This window comes from Bombus terrestris, chromosome 6 (assembly GCF_910591885.1).
Source record: "Bombus terrestris chromosome 6, iyBomTerr1.2, whole genome shotgun sequence".
Lineage (NCBI taxonomy): Eukaryota > Metazoa > Arthropoda > Insecta > Hymenoptera > Apidae > Bombus > Bombus terrestris.
This window is the reverse complement of record NC_063274.1, coordinates 14,487,117-14,505,157: the sequence shown is the minus strand read 5'-3', so window position 1 is coordinate 14,505,157 and position 18,041 is coordinate 14,487,117. Positions and strand designations below refer to the sequence as shown.

The following is an 18,041-nucleotide window of genomic DNA, read 5'->3' as shown; positions in this document are numbered from 1 at the left end:
GCATTAATTTAATCCTAGAATAGTTAAACAATTCGCTTTGTAGATCGAAAAATTTAATTTTTTAATTTTGTCATAAAGAGGTTAATTCTCAGGTTAATATTTCAGAGCCTATGAGTATTGTTAACGTTAATTATTCCTTACATGATGCTTTTAGAAACTGCGGAAGGAAATGATTATTGAGAACTCGATTTTTAACGGTAATAAATAACAAATGTTTTATTAAGTAAGGAAACGAACTAAAAAACTACAAGAATTATAAGAAAGAAAACACAAATGCTATGAATTCAAATTCAACATCAGAAATGGCCTTTTACGTTTGAAGTATTGCTTCCTAATATTCGTTTCTATGAATGTGTTTATAATTGTTTGTATACTTCACGGTCGTACCATGATAGATTCCAACGATCATGTAAACAGATCTCGGCACTCGCTAGGGAAAACTATTCAAAAATTGTATCGCGTCTAATCATAAAACATCAATATGGACGGTCAACAAAGTTCGCATTCTTAGGAGATAGACAGAAAGAGAACATTTCTGTTTCTATCTGAGACACTCATAGCATATTACGATGCGTAGAACAAGAATCTTCTTGCAACGATGATTCGATGTTAATTTTTCATAACTAGCCATGACTCAATTTTTAGATACTCAACTTTCCCTAGGCTTTGGTATATGAGTGTCGAGACCTATTTATATGATCATGACATAATCTATAGTTTTGCATCGTGCAGTAAATATGTAAATATAACACTAATCAATGAACAGCGTCGATGTGCATGCCTGATTAGATAGGAACAGAAGAGATGTCTTAGTAGCGATCTCTTTCTATTCTCATATCGTATCGACTTACATCGTAACATATGACTCGCGTAGTTGTATATCTCTATGATCACTTGTAGCTCTTTTGTATAATCACGGTCTCAAAATTTCAAATTATTCAATTTCAAATCTATAAACACGAGCAGAATGCTCCAGCACTCCATGGGCACGACAACCAAGCTTAAATTCCATAAATTTCTAAATTGCCCAAATGTGCGAGCGCCTGTATCACAGACCCGCCAATTAGACGATTTTTTAAATTTGCTTATAACTAAGAAACCAGGGAGACTATTTAAATAAAACCAGATAAAGTTTGATAAAACCAATCTCAATTAATTCTTTAGGTTCTAAACTTTCATTTGAGCCCTCATAAGTTAAGAAATTTTGAATGTAATTAAATATTATGTATGTATACTTCAGATTCAAATATTTCAGGATTAAATAATGGGCACGATATGTTTAAAGTTGTTGATTTCTTTTTTTTTATAATCTACAAGGATATTAAGGAATAAATATATAGTATAAATATATATATAGACCTTATAATTTCTTTAAAAAATGACCATGAAAGAAATAGTTATAGTTTATTTTTTCCTCCGGCATTCATTGAGTGGGTATTTATATTTTTTATCTTAACAGTACCAAAGAGGAAATTTCCTCTCTGATAATACCTTGTTCGTGAAAAAAGACTATTTTTAGCGTTGCATGTGATCCTTGAAATACTGTAATTTGTCCTGAGAAGTTTTTTTACACAACAATAAATAAGGCAAATATTTAGATCCCATTTAGCTAGCCCACTCTATATATTTTAAAAATACGAAAATAAATATACGAAATGAAGTGATTATGATGCATGTTATCCTGAAAGTAAACCATTAAATTAAACTAAACTGTATGGAATGATTTTGAATTCTACCCTAACCTTAATCAATTAATCGAAATTGTGCTCCAACGTTTCTAACCTCGTTTTATTATTAATCAAATAATTATATTTGTCAGCTTGATATTAAATTTTCCAAAATGCCAAAGAAAAAGACAGGACAAAGACGGAAAGCTGAAAAACAAAAATTAAGACAGAAAGAAATTAGAACCGCTAAAGATCAATTAGATTTAGCTAAATTTCCATGCAATGCAGTAATGGTAAGTATGATATAATATACATCAGTATTATCATAATTTAACCCTTTTAAAAATAAATATCGAAAATAAATCCCAATTTCACAAATATATTTTTTATATCATAAAATTTCAAATATATTAATTATTAATATTATTAAATTATAAAATTTCAAATATATTAATTATTAATATTAGTAGAAAATATTTAAAAATAGCCTATGTCTCATAAGCACAGTATCAGTATTTCTATATATCACACTTATATCTAATTTTTAATAAAGGAATGTGACAAATGTAGCAAGAAACAAAAAAGTAGAGCCTTCTGTTACTTCTGTCAAAGTGTACAACGATTACCAATGTGTGCTCATTGTGGAAAAATAAAGTGTATGCTAAAAACAGGAGATTGTGTTGTTCGTCATCCTGGTGTGTTTAATACTGGATTGGGTATGGTGGTAAGTACATGTAACTTACATATAATTAAATATAATAATTAAATATATTATACAGTATAATGAACTATGAGAATACAAGTAACAAACACAAATTTTTAAAGGGAGCCATATGCGATCATTGTGAAGCATGGGTTTGTCACGGAAGACGTTGCCTTACAACTCATGCATGTATATGTCCATTGATAGATGCAATTTGTCAAGAATGTGAAAGAGGTGTATGGGATCATGGTGGTAGGATATTCCGATGTTCATTTTGTAATTGCTTTCTTTGTGAAGATGATCAATTTGAACATCAAGCATCCTGTCAGGTTTTGGAAGCAGAAAGTTTCAAGTGTAAGAATATAAAAGAGATAAAAATATAAATATAAATATATTTTACGTATAATTATATTAGTGTCATAATTTTTGGTTTATTGTAAACAATCAATATTTTTAGGTCAATCATGCAATCGATTAGGACAATACTCTTGCTTAAGATGTAAAACATGTTACTGCGAGGATCATATTAGAAGAAAAGGGTTTAAGTATGAAAAGAACAAACCTATACCTTGCCCCAAATGTGGTTTTGAAACATCTCAAACAAAAGATCTTAGTATGTCAAGTAAGTAATATAATTAGTTCTAATACTACTTTTTTTTATCTACATTTAATTAAAAAGTTATAATTTTTAGTAATTATTTTCAAAATTATATTTTCTATTCTATTGTAGCAAGAACTCATAAATTTGGTAGACAAGGTGGAACATACGAATCTGATGATGAAGGTGGATATAATTATTATGGTAAAGATCTTAAGTATTTTAACATTTGCTTATTGTCTTTATAGCCTGCTATATATAATTCTTTTTATAGGTAATCAATCACAAGACTATATTCCTGAAAATCATACATCTTATCAAGAAGGTGAAGATGAAGATGATGATAATGATGAGGATGTTGATGATGATGATAATGATGATGACGATGATGACGATGATGAGGACGATGATGATGATGGTGATGATGAAGGAGAAAGAGAGCGGGAAAATGAGTTAATAAGTGAAAATCAAGAAAATTGCAATAATAAATTGCATCAAAGTATTAATAAAAATGTTTAGCAAAAATTAAAATTTTGCAACTAAATGTAAAAATAGAAAAATAAATATATCACGTTGTTGTCTTTATAACAAATTATAATTCGATTATGTATATCGAATATCGATACGCATAGGATAAAGCTAATTGGGAAACCTAATAGTTCCTGACTATTAAATAATAATACATGAAAATATTAAATTTATTATACATCGGCTTTATGTAAAATGATTAGAAATTTTACAAAGCAATGAATATGGACGTATTGCATATACAGAAATGTATGTTACACACGCAATGAGGTATATTCAGATGGAAATGCAAAAGTATGAGAGCCAAAGGCATTAACACTTGGCAAAAGTCCAGCATTTGGAATAATATTCCATGATAATGTCAATGTTACATTCTTATTTCCCCTAGAAAAAGAAGCAAACATTAGGTTAATTTATAAAAATTTATAATTTCTTCGATTAAAAAATTCTACTTATAATTATTAAAAACAATTACCTTAAACCATTACCATCATCCCAGAAGTAATATTTTGTATTCATATTTTTAAAATCAAGTACTGCATTATCCCCGCGCAGTACTATTTTATCCCATAACACTACCTAGGATACAAAAACATTTTAATATAACATACAAAATGAATATGATTATAAACTAAAAATATTCCTATATTACAATATTTATGTTATACCTGATTAAAACCATTATTTTCTGTTTGATATTCTGCTGTGAGATATAAAAATAATTGTTTAACATTCCAATTAAATAATGGAGTCAAATGTATATATACTAATATGTGTAAAGAAATGATATGTTTTATGATCTTATATTATTATAAAAAGATAAAAATTAATATAAATATAAACAAAAATAAATAGAAAAGCTTGATAAATATTCCTATTGATATAAGTAAGCTTAAAATATAAGAAATCAAAATATTCAAAAGTGTAATAAGTAAATATTTATATAATAAAAAAGGATATCAGTTTGTAAATCAAATGTTAAGTATCCCAAGTCATTTTTTTCTCTTGAAGCGCTGTAATCTGCTACATTTTTCCTACAAAATAAAATGTGAATAATTATTAATACATTTATTTTCATAAATAAGTAAATAGTATTAATTTTAACCATTTATAAATAAATATTAATAATTTTAACCAACAAGTTTATCTTATATAGTTCTTCATAAGGTCTTCCATAAATTCAAATGATATTCAAATAATATTTTCATAATATATCATGTAACATTTTGCAAAAAATTTATATTACGTCGAAATAAGTTTTATATTATATTATAGTAGATACATAATCTAGTAATGAAAAAGTCAGATATAATAATACATAGTTTGAAATGAAATATCGTGAATAAATAAGTTTATCTTTTTCCTGAATTTACTCTTATAATACCTGTAAAATAAATGCACTATACTTACACAACTACTTTTACAGTATTTAAAGTTGCATTTGCTCTGTAATCAATAAATACAGTAGAAAGAAAACAACAAAATGTTAGACACGCCGAAACAGTCAAAGTATATGCCACAATAGCATTACCGCGCGTAAAAACGGTATGCATTATTACGTTTTAATATTGATGATTAGGGTATATAAAATTCGTATTTAATAAATCAGTTAATCGAATCATGCATCAAAATATTTTAACCAAAATCATCGACACTTCGATTTCGATTTTCAACGTCAGCACTTCGACACAATGGAACACCGGGTTGGTGTTCGAAAATATATCGAATAATGTACCGTGTTCACAAATAAAGTAAATTTTACTTTAACAGTCAATGTAAGTTTACTCAAATTACGTAAATTTACTTATTTACTGTTTCCATTTTACAGAAATGCTTACAATACATTCTATTATTACATTATTACATTCTATTATTACATTCTATTGTTTAAATTATATCTTTATTAAAATCCATATTAGCTTCATACTAACATAAATGAGAGCATTAACAAGTAGAAAATAAATTTCATATGGTATGTTTATAAGAGCAAATTGTAAAGAATATCAATTCTTTTAAAAATGATTGATATAATTATCACATTTCTAGTAATGTGAATATATGTATTCATGTATAATGATTAGTATTCATGCATATACATTGAATTGGATTACTGGAATATAAAGAATCTAATTGATGATCTAAGTTGTTTCTTGTCTGGTGTGAATATATGCACAAATACACATAATAGTTTACTTTTTTATCTGCAGCAACTTCAAGGAAGTACAGATTACTATGCAACATGTTTATGTGGAATGTGTAATGTATTGTATGAAAGAAAATAAATAATTTGTCTTAAGAAAGGAGTTGAATGTGTTGGATATGTCGCATTCGGTAAGTAATTAAATATTACTAAAATATTTTTATGATTATTTTTGACTTCAAAACATTTTCTTCTCATGTAATTAACGAGATAGATGTTAAGATTCGCATCATAACATTTTTTAAATTGTTTATTTTTTAACATGACTTATTTTTCGCTATAATGTTATACTAATAAACATGTATGTTTTTAAATTAAATTATCTGCAAGAAAATTTTTAAAAATTGGTGACGATAATTAATTGTTTACTTATTGGATTTTATATTAACAATATAATCTTTAACATTGAATAACAGTTCTTCTTTTTATACCCTGTCTAATGTTTACATTAAATCTTGAAACATGTTATATTTTGAGACATTAATTTTTAAATTTAATATCAACCTTATAAACACTAAAATATGTACATATTACATTACAATGACATTTGTATTAAAATTAATTTGACTTATTTTATTTCAGAATAAAAAAGAATGGGTTGTGTCAATAGTCGAACAGATATTAATGATTTACATCCAAATGTTTTTCAAGTGATGAATGTAGATGATTTAGGTAATTTAATTACACCTGGACGTTTAGAAGTTACAGAAACTGATATAATACTTTACCAACGTGGTAAACAACCTATTAAATGGCCATTACGATGTTTAAGGCGATATGGCCATGATGCTGAAATTTTTAGCTTTGAATCAGGAAGGAGGTGCTCTACAGGACCAGGCATTTATGCTTTTAAATGTCGTAGAGCTGCACATTTGTTTAATCTTGTGCAAACAAATATTCAGGTTTGTTTAGTTTTCATAATATTAAATGTAAAAATATGCATATAAGTATTTTTCAAATAAAATTTATTATAGGTTTGTAATAATAGTGGAGATGATACAATATCCAGAGAACTTCCAGTTGCTTCTCATTCTGGTCCTACAGTAACAAGAGTGACAATACCAGTTGAGCCTAACTATTTGGATCTCATATTAAATAGAACTAATAATCACGTGGGTCCTAGATTTGCACATAATCAACAGAACGGAGTTGGAAGATTAGATAGTGTGGGAAGTAGTACTGGTCTTATGTCATCCCAAGGAAACATAAGTTCTCCTACATCACCTCCTGTGTTACCACCACTACCACCACCACCACCACCACTACCACCACCACCACCACCACCATTTCCTCAACCACATCCGTCCTCACTTTATGTGAATGAAGAAATATTGTCTTCTCTATCATTAGAAATGGAACATAATAACAACAAAAGCCTTAGAAGTGCAATACAGAGGTAACTAAAAATATAATTATATTGTTCATATTGTTTAATAATATCTATAATCTTGTATGTTTTTATAGATCTCGTACAGTCAGTAATTCTATATCTGATAATGGTTCAGCATCATTAGAACTGACATCTATATACAAAAGTTCGGAAGTTACTTCTCAAATTAAATCACCACTCTCAGTAGCAACTTATATGAATGTAGACATTAATACTGATATTGGTCCACTTTCTCCAAGTCATAGTATTTCTGATGCAATGCAGTTTAAAGAAGATAAAAACGAAAACAGTGAATCTGGACATGCCTACATAAATATAAGTCCTGGTCAAGAATATGCAGAATTTCTTGGTGTTAAATCACGACCATCACCATTGTTGTCTATTCAATCTGATGTAGAAGAAACAACAAGACATTGCTATGCTAATTTAGAACCAAATGAAATTGAAAATTTAAGAAAAAGATTTTCTGGAGTATCTGCTCCAGAGAAATCACCTCTGCCTCCATCAACACCACCAGGTGGTTCAGGTAAAGAAGTAAATTATGCTGTATTAGATCTGGATACAAAGGATGTACCAATGAATTCACCATTAGATGGTCCTTCAAATTCTACCACATCTCCTCCAGAATCTCCAAATAAGATACAAAAAGGGTATACAACAATAGATTTTAATAAAACAGCTGCTCTTTCTCATTCAGTCAACCCAAATCTTGTAAATGATAATGAAGGTTCGAGGAAAACACGTCACAATTCTACAATTAGTGATTTAGCCTCTGGTAGACGTAGTTCATCTATAAGTGAATAATACATTTTTTGTTTCCTGACTGTGCCTACATAATAAATATTTGTAGCATTTTATAAAAAATATGAAATAATACGCTTTCCTTTTTTATTGAATTCTAATATTGAATACTATAAAACCAAAGAAGAAATATTAAATTAGTTTGTATAGTTTTTGTACACTAGTTTTGTACAATATTAAATATTAAACAAATGAAATTTTTTAGTATGTACAACACATTTAATTAAAAAATCGTATTTCACGATTTGTTCTACAATTTATTATTCATTTGGTAGCATTTACTTTTATATAATGTACACAAAGGACATCACAGTATTTTTAAAGAATAAGTCATTTTCCAAGTGCTATTAGTATGCACAAAGGAAAAATCTCTTTTATATGTATAATATACAAATGTGTTTATAAAACATTGTACGTAAAATGATTTTTCAAATTGACTATTGTAGGGGAATTGGAAGCAGAAGTGCTCTAATTTTCATGTATCATAGGAATTGATGAGGCTCAAATAGACTAACTGAAATGAGAGTTTATGACGTGATAATATAACAGGATGATGATAAAAGAATATATCATTTTAAATGACTACTTTTAAAGTAGTCAATTAAAATTTAACTATGGCCATAATTTGGAGTGATTTTGATATAAATGATAGATATTTATAGTAAAACATTGCATATGTGTGTGTATATATATACATATTATACAACACAGGTATTATATATACAGGTATACACACGCGCGCGCACACACACACACACACAGATCCATATGGAGTCTAGTATATAATATTATAGCTCTTTAGAAAAATGTTTTTAAAATACACAATTTTAATAATACATTATCATGTTCTATCTAGAATTTGATATATTTTATAATCATTTGCTTTATAAATTGTATATATATATATATATATATATATATATACACACACACACACGTGCGTGCGTGCGTGCGTGTGCGCGCGCGTGTGTGTGTGTGTGTGTGTGTTACAATTTATATATGTATATATATATATATATATGAAAGTTGATTAAGATATGTTTCTTTTACACAATTAATCCGTAATAAGAACTTTAATTGTAATATATTTAAGATATATGTTGTTATAAATTGTATATATATGAAAGTTGATTAAAATATGTTTCTTTTACAAAATTAAGAGAAATAGTTCAATCTATAATAAAATATAAATATAATATATCACTCATTTTTATTCAGTAGGTAATAATATGATTTTTGTGTATTGATTAATTTTAAAACTGATGGCTTTTTAAATATACACAAACAGTGTTTTCTATCTATATAAATTTCTTTATGAATAATGTTAATATTCTTATAATAATTTTGTTAAAATTAAAAGAATTTCAATATTATTTGCTTAAAATGTAATTTAGTGTTAGTAATTTGATTTTTCTGGATTATATTATTTTTTATAATTTTATTTTCTAAAAACGTCAAATATGTGTTTAAAATCTTTAAAGTGTATAAAAATACTTTCTTACTAAAGATATATTTATCACACATTTATTATATACTTCTATACAATATTTTTCATATTTATAGTTCAATAAAAAAATATTAATCATTGTTAGGCTCTTTCTATCATGCTCATACCATAATATTTAGTTAATCATGACTGTTATTATCATATTTGTTATTTGCTAATTAGATTTAAATATGAAATTACTAAAAAGATGTTAAGATTGTTTTAATACCTAGTACTCAATACAAAAAATAATATCCATATTTTAAATCTTAATTTTGCAATGCACCACATTTACTGCACAGTTTTGTCAGCCTTCTTCTATCATAAGTATTAATATAAATGTTTAGAAGAGGTGAATGAAACTAGAGTAACAAGTATGATGCATTGCTAAGTTTAATATTAAGAACATAATTTTTTTATATTGAATATTGTCAAAAAATATAACATCACATATTTATAACATATACATAACACATACATCTGAAAATATAATTAATTAAAATCATTTATTTTTTACAAGCATATAAATACGTTTAATGAATAGAAATGTTACAATGTTCTTAAATGCTATTGTGAAAAACTGATTATTCATTGAATACGTTAGACACTTTTACTTCTAGAAACAATGTTGCATGCTGTAAGTAATTTTAAATACATATTGTAGTAACATAATATTAGAAAAAGATGTAATAAAAGATTGCGTGATTACACGTAACTACATGTTATCTCATAATATTGACATATTCACTGCCATAGTTTAACATCTATTAAGGAAACAAGTATAACTTTTCATATACTTAAAATAATTAATACTAATACTTCATATTATGTTTCATCGCATTATGATAGAAGTAAAACTTTGTTACAGTTATTACTGATAATCATACATATTTTGCATGAATAGATAATGGTAGTGAATAAATTGATATAAAATAGTAAAATATTCTTCTTTGTTATATAATAATTTTATATGAGAATATATTTGACTACATACATAAATCTTATATTATCATTTAATATATGATTTGAATGCAGAGTGCAGTTATATCCTTGAACAAATTAAGAGCTTTATGTTCAAAATGTAATATTAAATAAGAAAAGGCAGACTGGCCCATATAGAAGAATATATGTTTTCGTAGTCATATAGGATTACACATATAGAAACTACTTCAATAAATAATTACACATGTATTCACTTTAAATTTTAAATAACCAGATCTAAAGAGTCAAAGAGCTTCGATTTTTATTTTTATTTATTAGATTCAAAAGCATGCTTGTATCATTCTCTTAATTCATAAGTTTTCTTTTCACAAATATTGTTCTTAAAGATATTTGAAAATATTGTATTGTTAAAAGTTTGTTACATTTAAAAGAAGCAAGTGATTTAATATATATTATTAACTTTATACATAGAATATATGAATATATAAGTGGTAAAAGACAACATTATATTATAAGTTGTATTTTCTTTCAATCTTTCAAGTTGTAACTAATTAAATTTGTTATGTGTTAAGTTGGATTTTTCTTGAATTTAATGCTTTCGATGTAATTAGAGGAATATTATGCAAACTAAAATATAATACATTTAAAACTTTTCCTCTTTTTTTATCTAAATATGATGAAAAAAAAAAGAATCTGTAAATAAAGAATGAATGCAACCTTTTGAAATTACTTTGTAGATATACATGTGTATAAACTTAAAATATGATGAACTTTCCACCATTATATTAAATAATAGTGTTGATATGGAATAATGACTATGGATATATATGAAGTTAAATTTATCGTTTAGGATACTTATATATTGGCAATAGTTCAATTTAATGACTCATAGAATGGCAATACAACATAAAATTACATTAAATTTTATATTTTAATGCATATTTTACAATTAAATTCCAGCCTTAAATTTAAAATGTCTCTTATAAAAAAATTAGATATTTTACATCATTAATAAGGAAAAGAAAGAGAAGAGGGATATAGCCAAGACTGGATGAACAAATTGTTTTCATAATTCTAATATATTTGAAACAATAGTTTTTGAGAATACTAAAGGGTGCCAAAGAAAAATTTGTTCCATTATGTGTGAAATAAATTTTGAAGTACAATAAATTCTAGTATAATGTACAAAAAAAATTGTATGTTCATAAAAATAATTAAATCATTGTTTCATTCTTTGTAAGTGATATAAATGCTATAAATCTATAAATAAAGCTATCTATATATATATATATAAATAAAGCTATACATCGAATACGTTATATGAATGTTTCATTGCATTTGATACAATTAATACTTTTATATTATTGCAAAGATAAAAATTCGTTCTTATTTTTAAATATGACAGTATTATATGATCAATGGTCAATGATCACACTTTATTAGTTTTCAAGAATTGATTAGTATTATTAATCAATCTAGAAATACTATATAATAAAAATATTTTTGGATGCTAATGCAACATTTCTTAATTTACATTTCAAAGGTAAATAAATTAAACATGTATGAATTTATTACATATGTTTTGTTTGAAAAAGAAAAGTTAAATATTCTGTAACTGTTTATTGCATGCAACAAATATTACTCATTAACCATCAAACAAAGACCAACAAAATTTGTTGAAATAATAAACATGATCCAATCCTTAAAACAAAGAAAACGTTGCATTAGACGTTCCAAACAGTAAATGAATGAAAGAAAGGAATCAACTTTTTTTACAGCAATTTATAAAATTGTGCAATGTCGGATATTATCACAATGCATTGACAAAAGATTATAAGTAAGTGTGGCGCAACGATAAATTGGGTAAGCACGCTGAATGTGCAATTACTGAATGTAACGGCTGTGAAATATTTTAATTCTTCGACTGTCATTTTATAGTCATATGAAAAAATGATTCGTAATTGTTTTATCCATTATTTCATAATAATTTACTTTCCAAATTTTAACTTTGTTTCAACTAATTGCTATTTATTTGAATAAAATATAGCTGCCTCTAGTTTTAAGTAATAATATGAGAGTCGGAAAATTAACAGCATACATTATTAAGATGAAACATTGCTTTCCATGCTCTTTTACATTTTAAACTTCAATTAGAGGATATAAAATTAGTACTTTTCTTAAGTAAAAAAATTATGTTTGTATGCATTTTACATTAAATATAAAGTAATTTTGTACTACGTATTTTAAAGTCGTTACGCAACTTTTGTTTACATGTATTGCGTTATATTTACTATAAAACTTTGTTTAAACGAATATTAACTAGAAATTGTTTTATACGTAATTGTATATAAGTAACTATGAAAACAAGATTATTTTATTATTTCTTCTTTTTAGTGGTTTATGTATGATTTATAATGTATACAACATATATAGTAATGTTATTTTAATTAATCTATTATTATTTTTTAAAGTAATATTGTATGATAATAAATTAACCATAATGTTAAAGGCATATTTAATAAGGCAGTATTTAAATTGGTATTATTCCTTTATTTAGAATATGTTTTGATATCACACAAATCTTTAGAAGGCACTTTTATCCACAGCCAAAAATTATGGCATTTACATACATATGTATATATCATTTTTAATTATGTCTGTCCCAGTTTTACATATTTGAATACTAGACAGTCTTGAGCAACAAGCAAATACTAGTACCTATAATTGAAGAACAAAGAAAAATATGTACATGTGAATTACAATATCATGTAAGAATCTACTTTAAATTTTTCTTTTCCTGCGCTGTGGACCCCGTATAACACGGAATTCATATAACATGGAACGTATCTCTCGCGTTATAAGGGGTCCCACTGTATGTACCAAAATTATTAAAAAAATTACATAATTTTATTAGATAATATATTTTAGTACTTAAATTTTATAGAAAAATATTTTATTAAGCCGCGTGAAAAAATAACAGTCATATAGTTGATATTCTCAAAATTATCATACAGAGACTATACAGACATAAAATATTATCTATAATATTATGAATATAATGTTCTAATACAGTCATTTATTTCAAAATTTGAATATTTTCAATAATAATAATTTTGAAATATATTTTTATATAAATATATATTTATTAAATATCTATATCAATATAAAAATGAATAACAATATAATCATTAGATTAATTAAGTTTCGATTTTCTGACGAAATTCAAGATTTTATTACAAATTATGTTTCAATAAAAATAAAGGAAGCTTAATTGGATTAGCCATGAACTCAACAGTCTATTAGTAAAAATAGATATAAAGAAATAATTAAGCAGCGAGCTGACGACGTCTACTCAATTCGTGATCTATTAAAACGGAAATATCAGGATGGCGATGAAAAATCGTCGTGCAGTAGTTGACTGTTTGACTTGGGTCTGCACCTGCTTTTAACAACAGACGTACTGCATTAACAAAGCCACTTTCGGCGGCTACTTGGAGGGCAGTCAATCCTTCTACGTTCAATTTCTCTAGCTGTGCAAGGGGTGATGTAACCAACAAAGAAACGGTTTGATGAAAACCTCTTGCAGAGGCTAAATGCAACGGTGTATTACCACCAGCATCTTGTATACTAGGATCTTCTCCATGTTCCAACAGTTTCGCCACCATGTCAGCATAATTTTTTCTAGAGGCAATGTGCAATGGAGTTTCACCATAACGCGACATTATACCGGTTGGCGTGTGAGATATAAGTAAAAACGCGGTGTTTAAAGCACCACACTCGAGGCACTCGTGTAAAGGAGTTTCTCCTCTATCATTCTTCAGTGATGGATCCGCGCCAGCAGCCAACAACGTTTCGATCAATGAATCGATTTCAGTTCTATGATTGTTGTCTGTAATAAGAGAAATTATTTTTATTTATTTATTACAAGAAAATAAGAATAATTGGAAATAAATAGATGTGAAGATTACTTTTGATATTTAAATATACATATAATTTTAATATGATAATAATTGTTTAAATTTATTTCTTATTTATTAATTAAGGTAATTTTTAAGTATAACTTTTTTTAACTATTAAGAAATATGTTATTTAACAAAATACTTTTTAACAATAAAAAAAAGTAATACTTTAGTTTATCTGAATGCACATGAAATTCATACCAAAAATAGTGGAGGAAGCTAAAATATGAAGTGCGCTGCGACCTTGATGGTCCTTTGCATTAACAGGACCAGCGCGTGCTAATAAATCAAGCGTTTCTAAAGCTGCTTCAAAATTATGATGTAAATTTTTTGATCCTTGTGCGTGAGCTAGTTGGCGTGTTAATATGTGTAGCGCGGTTAAACCACCGCCAGCTTCTTTCACGCCTGACGGGCAACCATATTTCAGGAGTTCTCCAACAAATTGTAATACATTTCCTGGTCCTCCATTTAAAATCACTCTGTGAAGCGCCGTCTCACCACGAGGGGAACGCACAGCTGGATCGCATCCGTTCGCAAGTAATAAACTACGAAAGTTGGAAATAATCGTTTTTTATTTTCGATTGTTCTGTATTTATCAAATTGCAATGTTATTACTGATAAAAATAGGTTGTAAATAAATTTAATTTAAATCAAAATTACGATGTTAATTAAAGATAACAATACAAATAATTTGTCAATACTGAAATTCTACGTTATAGAACAATAGACTTTTAACTCTGCTGTGTTCTTTAAATTAATTTTGATCCAATCGTATTTCTTTATCGTTAAACAATTTCTTAATTTTGAAGAAGACATAATGGAAGGGTTATTAATGTGAAAAGAATTCCAAAATAAATGATGTGCTGATAAATGTATTGCTAAATTCATTTCAAATGTAATGCTAAAGAATATTTTAAGACATTAGAAATTTTATGATACGATTTAGAAGTCGTTTTAATATTATTTGAAAAAAAAAAAGAAATGGATAGTAAGTAGAATATTTTTACATTTCACGTGCAAATTATATTTCTGCGCGTATTTGTTCGTGTTTAGTACTACAGAATTACGTGAAATTCTTTCGGGAATATTACATCTTTGAACATCTGGTAACAATATGGCAAGAAAGATATTGAGGAAAACCATATAAACAAGAACATTTTCATGGTTATTAACAAATTTGATGGTAAAATTCATTAAGAATGATTCACGTATTCATTTACCTCGATCGTAATAATTCCGATGTTTGGATACTTTTTACGACGTCAACATATTTCCCCACTAAAATTCAGTGGGCAAAATTAGAATTCAGTAAAGTCGACAAAATTAGATCGCTGTATTTACTATAGGAAATATTTGAATCTTTTTTCTTCTGTTTAAAAGAATTATATTTTATGTAAGTTTAATATTTGATAATAATATGGAATGTTAAAGTAATAATTCGTATAAATAGGAAAGTAATTAAAAAAATGTGAAAATAATTAATAACAAGGAACTTTTTAAATTAATTTCTTCAAGAACAAATTTATTATGATTAGAAAGAAGTAAGCACTATTTATATTTTTAGTTATATTTATTTAAAACATGCTTATATATAGACATTAAACAAAATAAGTAATACTAAAAAATATTTCAAAGAGCGAGAAAAATAATATATATATAGCCATTGCATCTTTATATTTTTAAATATAACCCTCAAGCTCAAATGAAAAGAGTAAATGTATATACACACTTGTGTCAATATCAAAAAATTGAAATATATTTTTAAAATTTCAGCGAATTTAAAAAAAATGAATACTTACTGACAATTATTAGGTATAATTTCAAAACTTTCAAATTAAATTTTTCAGAACTGTAGCTCACAATTATATCATTAGTATATACTTGTATATGTTTAATAAAAATCTTATTTAGAAATATAGAACAACTCTAACTTTTAACTTGTACAATTTATTGAAGAAATTTCTTACCTGAGAATAGGAAAACAATGGTTCGTAGCGGCTACTAACAGGGGTGGATCACCTGAAACATTCCAATCCGGTTCGTCCAGGTTTTGTACAGAGTCACTGGCAAGAAGTGCCGCAACGCACTTGGCGTCCCCAGCACGTACAGCTTCGTGAAAATTCAATTCACTTTCGGGATCATATATTTCCTCAACGTCTTTTTGATGAACCACATCTTCTAACGATCCATTAGAAATTTCATAATTGTTTGAAAAATCGCTGGTTTCCATAGTAATATTATCGATAGAGTTCTGCAGTTCTTCTAACTTAAAATTATCCTCCGAAGAAAAATCGGTTCCACGTGTTTCCGACGTTGCATCTTGAGAATCACACTCAGTAAAAAACGCATCAACTTTCATTGATACGAGCGAATTTGAATCTGGTAGTACACTTGAATCACAATCTTTCAACACTTCGTTTCTAATTTCATCAATATTTTTTGCATTTTCATTATCTTCATTGCTAATCGAAGTATTTTCATTTTTCTCTGGAAATTTAGCATCTTCGATATTTTTACATTCTACGGTATCTTTAACTTTCTGTTCGAGCAATTCTGACGTAGAAAGCGTCAGTTTTTCTTGATTAACAAGGATTTTTTCTTGTTCCTGACCACTTGTTGCATGCTTCATCATTGCAGAATCAAATTCGGTGCTTTCCTCGCGCGTTGCTTGTTCTTTCTTGTTGTGCACTACTTTACTGACTACTGTGCCTGTTTTCTTCTCTATGTTCTGTTCCTGTGATATGAGTTCGTTTGTATAAGCAGCAGTCATTCTGATGATAGTTGCTCGCCTTTTAATTGAACCTGATTCTCTGGTAATTGGCTTGACGCCTTTTAAGAGGAAGATAGCCCCACACCGTGATCTACTTTACTGCAGTCATTGCTGTGTTGTTTTTTCTCTTTTTTAATACACCTGTTTGTTCATTGGTCTTTCGATACGGTGTAATTGTCTACCATACGATCGAAATATCGGTCGGTGAATAAAAATTATAAATCTCTGTACGTGAATCGAGTGTGGAAACAACTCATAAAACAGACCAACGAATCACAAATACGTGACTGAAAATCAAATGAGTCTGCTTACGAAGCGTCGCTATGGATCTCTCTGCTTCCCCTCTCCTTCCGCTAAACATCCCCACCTTTACTCTACCCCACTTCTCAAAACCCCCTGCGGTGCATTCAAGGAATTTATTGTAGATTGACATACTGAAAAATTGGATCACAATCATGATATATATTCCTTTTTATTTCTTCAGCTTTATGCGTTTTAGATAATCACGAATATTGTTTTATCTGCTTCTCCTTCTCATTAATAAAGCATTAATAGTGCAAGGACTTTTACTTATCAAAATAATTAACATTTTTAGTTTTCAAAGTAACATTTTACCATTCATCACTTTCCTTATATTACGTTAATATGCAGAGAATTTTATTTTTATTTATGCTGCTATATGAAAATAAATAATTTTAATTTAATTATGCAAAAATCGAATACATGAAGAAACTACAACAATATATAATTTTAGCTTTAATGGCGTAAACTAATTAGAATATGTAATATCATCATTAACTCATTTTTTATGATTTCATATATACATCGCGGAACATAATTTTACTTTTCATTCACATTTCTAGAAAGATAATTATTTTTTTTTAATCTTCAAATGTTATATCAAAAAGTATTAAAATATATCAATGATATGTTAAATATTACTTATATACCAACAATTCGTTATCTAAATATATTCACGGTTATATATGTACGTGTG

At 27.1% G+C, this 18,041-nt stretch overlaps 4 protein-coding genes across 5 annotated transcripts; 2 read left to right on the top strand and 2 right to left on the bottom strand.

Annotated features, from left to right (window-relative positions):
- Positions 1 to 1,399: 1,399 nt before the first annotated feature.
- On the top strand, positions 1,400 to 3,815 carry LOC100652234 (zinc finger protein 330 homolog). Of its 2 annotated transcripts, none has more exons than XM_012309636.3 (6): positions 1,400 to 1,960; positions 2,221 to 2,391; positions 2,493 to 2,724; positions 2,828 to 2,992; positions 3,101 to 3,154; positions 3,243 to 3,815. In XM_012309636.3, exons 1-6 carry the CDS (start codon positions 1,841 to 1,843, stop codon positions 3,485 to 3,487), a joined length of 987 nt encoding a protein of 328 aa, XP_012165026.1. In that variant the 5' UTR covers positions 1,400 to 1,840; the 3' UTR covers positions 3,488 to 3,815. The 2 variants fall into 2 exon arrangements, with proteins under 2 accessions (XP_012165026.1, XP_003396223.1); XM_003396175.4 differs by having other exon boundaries at positions 1,402 to 1,960; positions 3,101 to 3,172.
- On the bottom strand, positions 3,661 to 5,218 carry LOC100642206 (signal peptidase complex subunit 3). Its single transcript, XM_003396176.4, has 5 exons — positions 4,907 to 5,218; positions 4,457 to 4,530; positions 4,165 to 4,253; positions 3,972 to 4,075; positions 3,661 to 3,880 (listed from the first exon to the last, which is right to left on the bottom strand). The coding sequence occupies exons 1-5, from the start codon at positions 5,047 to 5,049 to the stop codon at positions 3,751 to 3,753; spliced, it is 540 nt and encodes a 179-aa protein (XP_003396224.1). The 5' UTR covers positions 5,050 to 5,218; the 3' UTR covers positions 3,661 to 3,750.
- Positions 5,219 to 5,252: 34 nt separating this feature from the next.
- On the top strand, positions 5,253 to 8,680 carry LOC100642329 (dual specificity protein kinase splA). The gene is made up of 5 exons (XM_020863382.2): positions 5,253 to 5,271; positions 5,704 to 5,827; positions 6,279 to 6,598; positions 6,671 to 7,092; positions 7,161 to 8,680. Exons 3-5 carry the CDS (start codon positions 6,290 to 6,292, stop codon positions 7,888 to 7,890), a joined length of 1,461 nt encoding a protein of 486 aa, XP_020719041.1. The 5' UTR covers positions 5,253 to 5,271; positions 5,704 to 5,827; positions 6,279 to 6,289; the 3' UTR covers positions 7,891 to 8,680.
- A 4,164-nt stretch (positions 8,681 to 12,844) lies between these two features.
- Positions 12,845 to 17,878, bottom strand: LOC100642452 (ankyrin-1). The gene is made up of 3 exons (XM_003396178.4): positions 16,242 to 17,878; positions 14,476 to 14,819; positions 12,845 to 14,204 (listed from the first exon to the last, which is right to left on the bottom strand). The coding sequence occupies exons 1-3, from the start codon at positions 17,042 to 17,044 to the stop codon at positions 13,642 to 13,644; spliced, it is 1,710 nt and encodes a 569-aa protein (XP_003396226.1). The 5' UTR covers positions 17,045 to 17,878; the 3' UTR covers positions 12,845 to 13,641.
- Positions 17,879 to 18,041: the final 163 nt, after the last annotated feature.